Below are 11,094 nucleotides of genomic sequence, written 5' to 3'. Positions count from 1 at the left end.
TCTTTTAAAATGAATACATTCAGCTTGAGGGTTTGAAAATAGGGGGCTTCGAGAGATCGATAAAGAGAGAGGAAGCAGATTATTGATCTCAATGTTAAAAGCTATGCCAAGTCACATAAATCATATAGTAAACAACACAAGGACACAAATACATAGCTAATGGAAAATAACAAAACAGCATGAAAACTAAACAAACTTCTAGAAACTGAACTAAAAATTAACCATACCCAAACTGTAGCTACATATGATGACAGTACCAACACCCTTTTCTCTGAAGAAACACTGCATAAAACTATCAGATTTTGATCACAAGGGTCCAAAATTGACTTCACAACTTCCAGCTTCACTGGTGTTTAACTGTTACTTTTTATAGTTAGGTGTACATGCACCTACACAGGCAGGACATTTGCAATTTACAAAGGACAAAAAGCATTGTATCTTTCAGATAGCAGCTCAGAAAAACATAAATAAATTCCCTTATTCCCTTATTAAGTATATTAACTTCCAGTGCATGATAATAAATGTGCAATAATGCCTTGGTGAGCTTCATGTCATCTTTAATTCCATCCATCCATTATCTATACCGCCTATCCCTTTCGGGGTTGTGGGGGGCTGGAGCCTATCCCAGCTACAATGGGCAAGAGGCGGGGTACACCCTGAACCGGTCGCCAGCCGATTGCAGGGCCACATTCAAGGACAAACAAACATTCACACTCACACTCACACCTACGGACAATTTAGAGTCATCAATCAACCTAATGAGCATGTTTTTGGTCTGTGGGAGGAAGCCGGAGAGAACCCACGCATGCACGGGAAGAACTTCACACAGAAGGGCCCCGCCTGACCCGGGGATCGAACCGGCAACCTTCTTGCTGTGAGGCACATGCACTACCTGCTGCGTCACCGTGCAGCCCTCATCTTTAATTCGTATCTGAAAATGTTGCACCTTCACATTGAATCAGTTTTTCTTCTGTATAATTATTACTGCAGTAATAATAAGATTGGAAAAAAACAATGGCCTGAGAAATTGAGCCTTAGGTGTAAGTTTCAATGAACATGGCAGGAATGGTGATAATTGCAGTGGTCTAACGGGCTGACAATGGAAATCATTAACACACACACACACACACACACACACACACACACACACACACACACACACACACACACACACACACACACACACAAAATATCAGTATGCGTTTTGATAAGTGAGACGAGCTCCTCCTATCGGCGACGCAGCCCGCGCAAAAAGACGTGAAGGAATTTCCGCTGACGTCACTGCGTATGCCCATAACAGGGATGCAGCTGTCTGAGAGCAACAATAACAAGCTCTACCAAACAACTTCAACGCGGCATTAGCGGTAGCTGACAGTCCCAAATACCACCTAATTTCACAAAATGCGGTTGTCGAAATAACTCTAACTTCAATTTGTTCGTCGTCAGAATTGAAAACCGGGTTATCGTCGCGGCCACCGCCGCGAAACAAGCACGGGGGCTCGGCCGCAGGAGGAACAGGGCAGTTCGGTGCTGCATCTGGGTCAGTGGGCCTGTCGGCGGCTGTAACGGTAGTTTTGTCATCTCCACAGTGTGCCGTTGCACCTGTCATTAGTTGTGTCACCTGGTTAAATCGTGGCAACATGCAGGCTAACGGGGCAGGACAGGACCGAGATTCAGAACTGTCCTGCCGAAACGGTGCGCGAAACAGTGAGTCGTCCTCCACCGGGGTAGCTCACTCCAACGGACTTCTGTCAGTCACAAACAATGGAAACAGTGTCAGCAACAATAACGGAGTGTCTTCTCAGCCAGCGTCCAACAACGCCAGCAGCGCCTCGGATGCCAACTCTGGCGTCAAAAAGAAGAAGCGACTGTCTCAGCCTGAGGAGGACGTCATCAGACTGATTGGACAACATTTACACGATTTAGGTCTCAAGTAAGTGGGCCAGTTTAGTGACGGTGTCATCGACCAGCCGAGCCTGTACAGCCAGCTGTCAGACGAATTATCTTACTCAAATCCATGATGCAGTAGGGATGGTCAGGATGACCTGTGGACATGTTTTCTATCTGGGTTAAGGACGAAAACCTCCTAAACGTCCCTCGGAAAACTCAGGCAGTTTGTATCGTATATATCAGCAGTACGTTAATTACGTTACTAAAAATAACCGAAAAATGTTACCAATCTGTAGGCCCCGCAGGTGAATTTGGCCTATATAAAACCCACGTAGGAAATACGTTTTCCTTGCTCTTTTTTTTTGGAACGGTGGAGTGAATTTTTTTTTTTTTTTTGGATGGAATTTAAACAGATTTTCTTTCTGTCGCACGTCTTTGTTCAATAGAACGTTCTGGAGGACAGTAACAGTTAGAGTGTTTGGACAATCAAGTATAGTTTGGTGGAGCATAATATGCTCCACCAAACATATTATGTTCGACACCATGAGGACTTGCTCCTAAACATTTAGAAACAATTATCAAGTTTGGACAAACAGCAATTCGACTCAAAATTGCTTGCTTTTTGCACGGAGTTTGGCATGGGTTCCCAAGTCCCCAAATCACCTTCCCTTCATGCCATTATATACTGTTAGAGCATACAGTACTATGTAGTGTACTGTACCAGCAAAGGAGTAAGTTTTGTAAGGGGATTTTTTTTTTCAATAATCTAATTGTTTTGTCGATAAACTGTCGATAAAAAACGCACATCACCAGTTTGCAGTGGTCAAGGTGACTGAATATCTTTATGACAATCTAAAACCTAAAGATACTTTACAATGAAACAGAAAAAAAGCAAAGCACATTAGCGAAGCTGTAGCCAGATAATGAAAAATTATTAATAACTTATACAAATGAATTACCGTTAATTGAAAATTGAAAATCCAAATTGTTGATCATTAATTTTCTGTCATTTATATAATTAGTTCTCGCTGTTAAGTATATTCATATGCTTACAGATATACTTGGAGTGTAGATTGTATAGATAGTGAGCTAACAATTAAGTCTGTGGCTTGGCCCACTTCATGCATAGTGTCACACAGTCATTAATATAATATGTTATCAGTTTTTGTCATGACAAGACTATACATGTTTTAGTTCAACATTGTACTAAATGATCATGAGTACTGAGGCATTCCCAGGTTATTGATTATGATGTTAATTGATTTTTATTCTGCTCTGTACATTGTTTACAGTCAGACAGTGGACCTTCTGATGCAGGAGTCTGGCTGCAGACTGGAGCACCCCTCTGCCACCAAGTTCCGTAATCATGTCATGGAAGGAGAGTGGGACAAGGTGGAACCAAGTTATTTGAAATGCAAATCCATACTCTTAGGAGTCTTGTCCTACAGTAATCTGTCCACTGTATTTACACCAAGTTTAGGAAATTATGTGGATTTAATCTGGCTAAAAAAGACTGTGCTTGAAACCTCTGTGTGTTATTTATTCTTTTTCCCTCTTTATTCAGGCTGAGAGTGATCTGAATGAGTTGAAGGCATTGATGCATTCTCCAAGTGCTATAGTGGTAAGTGTCAAGCCTGGCAATCCTAAAACTACTGACAGTTTTTTCTCTCAATGCTATCTCATCAACAAATACACAAACACGACAGCTGTGAGTACCAAGCTCTGAAAATGGGGACAAAGTAAATGAAACTATCAGTAATTAGCTCATTAGTTCAAACATTTGTGTCAGTTCAGCAGAATAAAAAAGAGAAACCATCAAACAGTTTCACAGAACAACCACTAAAACAACCACAGGAAAAAAAATGTAACTTGACTTGCATTCTGACTTCAATAAGTACTTCATGTCAGTAGTGAGAACAAAAATATAAACATATTAAGGCTGTGCAAATCTTGAAACTGGTTGAAGGCACCCTGTTACTTTAGTTCAGTCGTCTGAGACACATACCGCCATTATCTCTCTCAACTAAGTTGTGTACCAGCCATGTGATGCTCAGAAAGTAAAAAGTTTCACAGTTTTATTGACTGGTGGACACACAGCCTGTGATGACAAATGTTATGTTGTTAGTTTTGGCCTTGTCCTCTACTTTCTTCCTGTACAGCGGATGAAATTCCTGCTGCTGCAGCAGAAGTATCTGGAGTATCTGGAGGATGGGAAGGTCTTGGAGGCCCTGCAGGTCCTCAGAGCCGAGCTCACTCCTCTCAAGTACAACACAGAGCGTATTCACATCTTGAGCGGGTCAGTTCCCTAGCAGACAGGAATGTTGATGGATTTTCATTACACTTTGAATATGAAATTTTGCTTGTTTTTAGGTTTAAGTTTTGCTTTTTCCATGTTGCTGTAGGATGTGTTGAAACCTTTGGAGTTCTGTTAGAAATGATTTTGGTAGCCTCACAGTTGACTTTGTTGTGTCAGATGAGCAGTAGGGATTATAATGTGTGCTTTGATTGGTAGGGTTTATTTTTAAAGAATTTCAAAATTAAAAAAAAAGTCCCACAGAATTCTGTGCTTGGTGGATGGAGATCCATCTGAAACAACAAGACCATCACAGAACACTAAAACACTAAAATGCAATCCACACAGACAGTGTTTCTGATGTCCATCACTTTTCCATCTCATGGATCTTTCATTTTGTCAAATGTAGCAATAAACACAGACAAGACGTGCATATGTGATGCTCATCCCACTGGATCCCCAACATTCCTTTTACGCTGCAAGTTTCTTTTTTTTTCTCTTGCATGTTTGTTGAAGCATAATCAAACAAAGCAGCCTTACAAATCATGCACATCTCCTGCTAATCTGTATGTTCATTGTCATATTGATGGTATCAATGATTACTCAGTACTTCCAGTTTTGCTTTGAGCCTCCTAGTTACACTTTAAACATTTCCCTGCCCACTAAGGTTTGGTGTTTATTCAGTTCAGTTTATTTTTTATTCGTCATATGTAGGTTAACACTGTACAATGAAGTGTGTTGGACAGGGACAGAGAAAAACACGTCAGCTCAGTTGTGAGAGCAGTAATAAAAGAGAAGAAGAAATTTTTCAATAAAAATAAATTTAGTTAGAAGAAAATCTCTCTCTCACTCTTTTCACATATACACTACTGACAAAAAGTTAGGGATATTCGGCTTTTGGGTGAAATTTCAGGATGAACCTAAAATGCACTATAACCTTTACATGTGAACTTAATTTGACCTTCTCTAAACTTTTGAATGCACATGTCCAGCTGTTCAATGTTTCCAGTACTTTTTGCACAACTTGCTGTTCTCTAACAAGGGGCTGAACGGCAAAATTCACAACAGGTGGTTGATCCTGTCCAGTCAACCAATAAATTTCCTTGTTCAGTTAGAATTGGTATTTAAACAGTCCTCGTCATCATGCTGTTCACATTTTGACATCATGAGATCAAGATGACACCTAACAATGGATCAACCGTGCCTTGGCATTGCAAGGCTTCAAACAGGATGTTCTGAGGGAAGTGGCCACTGAGCTTAGAGTGTCACAGAGTGTCATCAGCAGGTTGCAAAAGAGATACACAGAGACTGGAAGAGTCACAGAAAGGCATAGAAGTGGACGTCCTTTGGCCACATCCCATGCTGATGACCGTTTCATTGTGAACAGTGCCCTGCGGAACCGGATGATGAATGCCACTCAACTCCAGGCACATTTAAGGGAGGTGAGAGGCACCCAACTCGTTAGACCATTTGAAACTGTTTACATCCTTGGGTCTGCATGCTAGACGACCTGCAAGGGTACCTGACCAGACCACCTGGCATGGGTGTCATCGTCTTGCATGGGCCAGGGAGCATTCACGCTGGACAAGGGACCAGTGGGCCTCAGTGCTGTTCTCTGATGAAAGTCGATTCACGTTGAGCTGCAATGATGGCCGCCAACGATGTTTGGAGATGTCAAGGAGAGCACTATGCATCAGCCACTGTTTTCACCAGATGAGCCTTTGATGGTGCTGGTGTTACAGTATGGGCAGGTGTGTCTAGTCAATATAGAACTACCTTACACTTTGTGAATGGTACAGTGACAAGCCCATACTACCTGAATAACATCATTAATCCAGTCATTGTGCTCCTGCATGAACAACACAGGCCTAATTTCATCTTCATGGACGACAATACTCCAGCTCATTGAGGTTGCATCATTAGGGAATGGCTGCTGAAGACTGGGGTACCTCAGATGGAGTGGCCTGCACTTTCTCCAGACCTGAATCCCATGGAAAACCTATGGGATCAGCTGAGTTGCTGTGTAGAGGCTTGTAACTCTGTACCCCAGAACCTCAATGCCCATCAAGAAGAGTGAGATGCCATGCCTCAGCAGACAATAAGTCAACTTAATAATTCAATAAGTGAACAGTATGAGATGTCGTTGTCAGGCTGTAATTGATGCTCAAGGGCACATGACAAGTTATTGAGACATTGACATTTTTTGTTGTGATATACCAACCACTGTTGTTGGCTTTTGTTTCAATAATTTGTTTGAGATGAGGAAATCACCATTGCATGCTTCTACTTATACCTATTATATGCTACTTTCATGATGTAATATCACTGTCGCGTGAACATTTTCCATAAATTTCACCTGAAAGCCAAATATCCCTAACTCTTTGTGAGTAGTAAATATATCTAACACTATATACATATTTGAACCACTATATATATTTGAGGATTATGTATAGAAGTAAAGTGACAAATGTCTACAAGAGTGTTGCACAATTCTATGTAGCAGTCCAAGTGCATTCTGTGTAATTCTGTGTACATTGCACAGCACAGACAGTGTTCCAACATTGTTGCAAACTCAGTGTGAAAGTCCTGGTTAAGTAGCAGCAGTCATGGTTAATAGCACAAGATTAGATTTATGAGTTCAGAAGCCTGATGGCCTGGTGGTAGAAACTGTCCTTGAGTCTGATGGTACATTTAGCCATGCTCCTGTATAGTCTGCCAGATGGTACCAAAGAGAACAGTGGGTGGCTGTGGTCCTTGATGGTGCTGTGTGCCTTCCGCATGCAGTGCTAGTGGTAAATGTCCTGAATGGCAGGTAGCCTGTTGCCAGTGATGCACTATGTCACTCTCAAAACTGCAGAGATTTGCGGCTGTGAGCAGAACAGCTCCGGTACCAGACTGTGCTGATGTAGTCTGTCAGTAAGCATTTGATGGTGCATCTGTAGAAGTTTGTGAGGATGCTGACATTTATGCCAAATTTCCTCAGTCTCCTCAGGAAATGGAGCTGCTGGCGAGCTTTCTTCACCACAGTGTCTGTGTGTACTGCAGATAGTGTTCTTAAGTCCAACATCAGTGAGCTCAGATTCCAGTTTTGAGGGAATTATGCTTTTGAATACCAAGCTGTAATCAATGAAGAGCATTTTTTTCAGAGGTTTTCTCTTCACCACGGTGAGTGTCTGGATGAGGTGGGGACTATGGACTTACTCGGGGAGAGGTTGAAGATGTTTGTGAACACCTCTGCCACTTGATCAGCACATGCTCAGAGAGTCCAGCCTGGGATACCATCTGGGCCTGGAGCTTGCGGGGTAGACCCTCTTGAAGGTCTTCAGCTTCACGTCCACTTGTAGTCTCATGGCATGCATTGTTTTGTCCACATCAAACCAGGCATAAAAGGTGCGGAGCTCCTCTGAGAGTGATATGGTTGGCAGTGTCCTTGTCTTTCCCTTTGTAGTCAATGATTCAGCATAATCCAGTCCACATGTGCTTGGGATTGGAGCTGTAGTACACTTTGGTCCTGTAATCCCTGTGTTCTCTCTTGGCACCCCTGACGAACTTCTGGAGGTCATATTTCGGTGCTTTGTAGGCATCGGGGTGCCCTGAGTTGAAAGTGGTGGACCGCGCTTTGAGTTTGGTGCAGATATACTAGCTGACCCAGGGTTTCTGGTTGAGGTAGGAGCAGGTGGCTTTTGGAACAACATCATCAATGCACTTACTGACTTAGCCTATGACAGAGTCTGTGTAATTGCGATGTCTCAAAGCAGTCCTGTAAGACCACCCCCCCCATCACATTGTTCCATTTGTTAATGACCCTGGAAATATGTTTCAATTTTCACTGTCTTCATATTGGCTCTGTTGAAGTCTCGCAAAACAATGAATGCAAAGTCCAAACTTTCTGACCATTGTAAATCCAGAAGTGTGTATCAATCATACTGAGTATGTGATAATGATGAGTGTGCGAAAAGAACCAGTAATAAAAGTAAAACCACAGAAATTTGTTGACTTGACTCTGAGCTTTCATCAGTGCAGGCATCTCTCGGCCCATCGCATGCTATTTATCTATGAATAAATGAGTGCAATGCAGTTTTGCCTTGTATACTCCTTATGACGCCCACTGTAAAACTATTTTTGTCCAGAAAATTTCTGATTTTCCTCAGCTGGTTGAAGACTGTGTCTTGTTGTCCTCTCAGCTACTCAGGAGCTCTGCTGCTGACAGGAGAGCTGCTTCTGAGGATGTACAAGACTGAGCAGAGGTCTGAGTCACTGTGGATTGAACAAATAGGCACATCTTGCTTTTGATGAGAGATTACCAATAAGGCTGTTTTCAGATCACTAACACTGCATCATAATCCGAATGCTCCTTATGCATTTCATTGAAACCACTGTGTTTTAGCAGTGGGGGTACATCCACACAAGGCTCCTACAAAAATAGCAGTTCACAAAAGCAAGATTGATCCTGACTCAGATTTTGTTGCTGTGTAGGGTAACATTAGAGCCTGCAACATTCATCATACCCCAAAATTTGAAAGTGCTTATGTGTTCCAAAGAACCAAAATATCCTGATTTGGGTTCGGTATCTTGCATGCAGTTTGACCTGAGGGAAGAAAACCAAACAGAATATCAGCACTCACAGATGAATGGATAACTGATTTGTTGTGGGAATTCCAAATAGATATAGATATAAATAAAGTTGGTTTATATATGCCAGTTTCACTGATGCCTTTATACTTTTCATGGGCAATAATGGCAATAGTAAGTAGGAAAACAAAGTGATACCGTGTTGGTTTACTATAGAAAGTTAAGCGTGATTTTCCAACTTCTCTTTTATGTAGTAATTGTGAAGGCAGAGCCTGTATTATACGAGATGACAGTATAGACCCAGACTATGCCATGCATTTGTGTAAGATGACTGTAAAAGTAAGTGTGAATGTGTCTGAAAAAATGTCATCATGTGTCTTGAAGGTACCTGATGTGCAGTCACGCAGAGGACCTACGAACCAAAGCAGAGTGGGAAGGCAAAGGCATGGCATCCAGAACAAAGCTGCTGGATAAGCTCCAAAGTAAGTGTAGTCTGACTCACACCCCATAGTTATTCTACTGCATGTAGTTAACACTCCTTTTGTATGACCATTGTCATACACTATGAATGTCAAGCAGCAGCATTAACAGCAGTGGGTAATTCTCATGTATGGGATGTGCTTGAAAATGTTGTGTTTCTCTCTTCCACTCTGAAATCCTCCAGCTGCTTCCTACATGACATTAGCAGTTGCATCCTGGCTAGATTTTATGTAGATATTATTCATTTGGGTTATGATATTAGAAATTTCTTTGTACACTGAAATCAGAGTTTTGCCCATTTTCCAAAACACATTTTCTCAAGTTAAATCTCCACCTGTGCAAATAAGAACATTTAGGAGTATGCTAATCTTGGCCAAAACACAGATAAGTATGGACATATGCAGAGAAGGTTGTTATGGGTAACTAGAGGTCACAGATGCTCACAGAGGATCAGTTACACACACACACCACACAAATCTCAACAAGGCGTGTGCAGATCTTCACGTCAATCAAGTTGTTGTTGATTCAACTCATGTTGAGAAATGGGTCCAAAATAGTGACCAAAAAAAACAAAAAATGCATGATTGCTCATGTTTAGCCCGATGAAACAGAATTCCTGCTAAAGTAACTATCAAATGCTCAATGTGAGTTGAATTTGGTTTTCCAGTTAATTCCATACTCTGATGTTTGTTACAGTAGTTGGTCACTAAAATGTTCTTAACTAATTAGTGTGTGTGTGTGTGTGTGTGTGTGTGTGTGTGTGTGTGTGTGTGTGTGTGTGTGTGTGTGTGTGTGTGTGTGTGTGCGTGCGCGCGCGCGCAGCGTACCTGCCTCCATCAGTGATGCTGCCTCCTCGCCGCCTGCAGACTCTTCTGAAGCAGGCAGTGGAGCTGCAGAGGGAGCGCTGTCTCTACCACAACACCAAACTGGACAGTGGACTGGACTCCGTGTCCCTGCTGCTGGACCATGCCTGCAGCCGGTAAGACCCGACACATCTGTACCACGTCGTTTGATTGTCATTTAGTACTGTGGCACAGTGTTGCCTATATGCAGTTTGGCCTATATAATTCCTGTCTGGGTGGAGACAATATTTAGTCCATTGGACCCTCTCTATAATCCCTTCCGTGACGATCTTTTCATATATATTACTAAAATCAAGACAATTAATGTATTGCTGATCAAGTCTGCAGTAGATGTGTAATCATTCAGACTATGTCATATAAGATTTTTTGGCAAACAAATGTATTTGACCGTAAACACGGTTATGTTTGATGTCTGCTCAATTTTTGTGTGTTCCTAATCTTTAGGAAACAGTTCCCTTGCTACACTCAGCAGATTCTCACCGAACACTGCAATGAAGTCTGGTTCTGTAAGTTCTCCAATGACGGTGCAAAACTAGCGACTGGGTCCAAAGACACCACAGTCATTGTGTGGCATGTTGACATGGTAATCAATCATTTATTTATCATGAATTTCACTTTGAAGCAGAAAAAAAAATTAGTCACCCTGTGAGAGTTGAAATAACTGGATGATTGACTGTTTTGTTAATCAAAAGGAAACCCAGCAGTTGAAGTTGATGAAGACTCTGGAGGGTCATGCTTATGGTGTTTCATACCTGGCATGGAGCCCTGATGATGCCTATCTGATAGCCTGTGGTCCTGATGACTGCTCTGAACTGTGGCTGTGGAATGTACAGGTACAATATGTCTCACACTGGTGCAGAATGGGCATGTATATCAGCTGGCCATCGGATGCCTTCTTGTTTGACTAAACTGTGATCCACCTTTCGAAAAATCAAACAAGTAAAACAACAACAAAAGTAATTGAATGACAACTGCTGGGCAGCTGCATGGTGAATG

General features: G+C 42.0%; 1 protein-coding gene across 2 annotated transcripts in view; it reads left to right on the top strand.

Moving 5' to 3' along the window:
- Positions 1–1,252: 1,252 nt before the first annotated feature.
- wdr26a (WD repeat domain 26a) overlaps positions 1,253–11,094 on the top strand; it is a 58,313-nt gene continuing 48,471 nt past the window's right edge. For both annotated transcript variants that reach the window (XM_070965949.1, XM_070965948.1), the window contains exons 1-8: positions 1,253–1,933; positions 3,183–3,282; positions 3,455–3,511; positions 4,050–4,186; positions 9,140–9,237; positions 10,058–10,214; positions 10,543–10,681; positions 10,791–10,931. In XM_070965949.1, coding sequence (XP_070822050.1) covers positions 1,641–1,933; positions 3,183–3,282; positions 3,455–3,511; positions 4,050–4,186; positions 9,140–9,237; positions 10,058–10,214; positions 10,543–10,681; positions 10,791–10,931 — 1,122 coding nt within the window. In that variant the 5' untranslated portion in view covers positions 1,253–1,640. The remainder of the gene's footprint in view (positions 1,934–3,182; positions 3,283–3,454; positions 3,512–4,049; positions 4,187–9,139; positions 9,238–10,057; positions 10,215–10,542; positions 10,682–10,790; positions 10,932–11,094) is intronic.

This window comes from Chaetodon trifascialis, chromosome 7, assembly GCF_039877785.1.
Source record: "Chaetodon trifascialis isolate fChaTrf1 chromosome 7, fChaTrf1.hap1, whole genome shotgun sequence".
Taxonomy (NCBI): Eukaryota; Metazoa; Chordata; class Actinopteri; order Chaetodontiformes; family Chaetodontidae; genus Chaetodon; species Chaetodon trifascialis.
The sequence above is the reverse complement of the archived record's forward strand: the minus strand, read 5'-3'. Positions and strand labels throughout refer to the sequence as shown.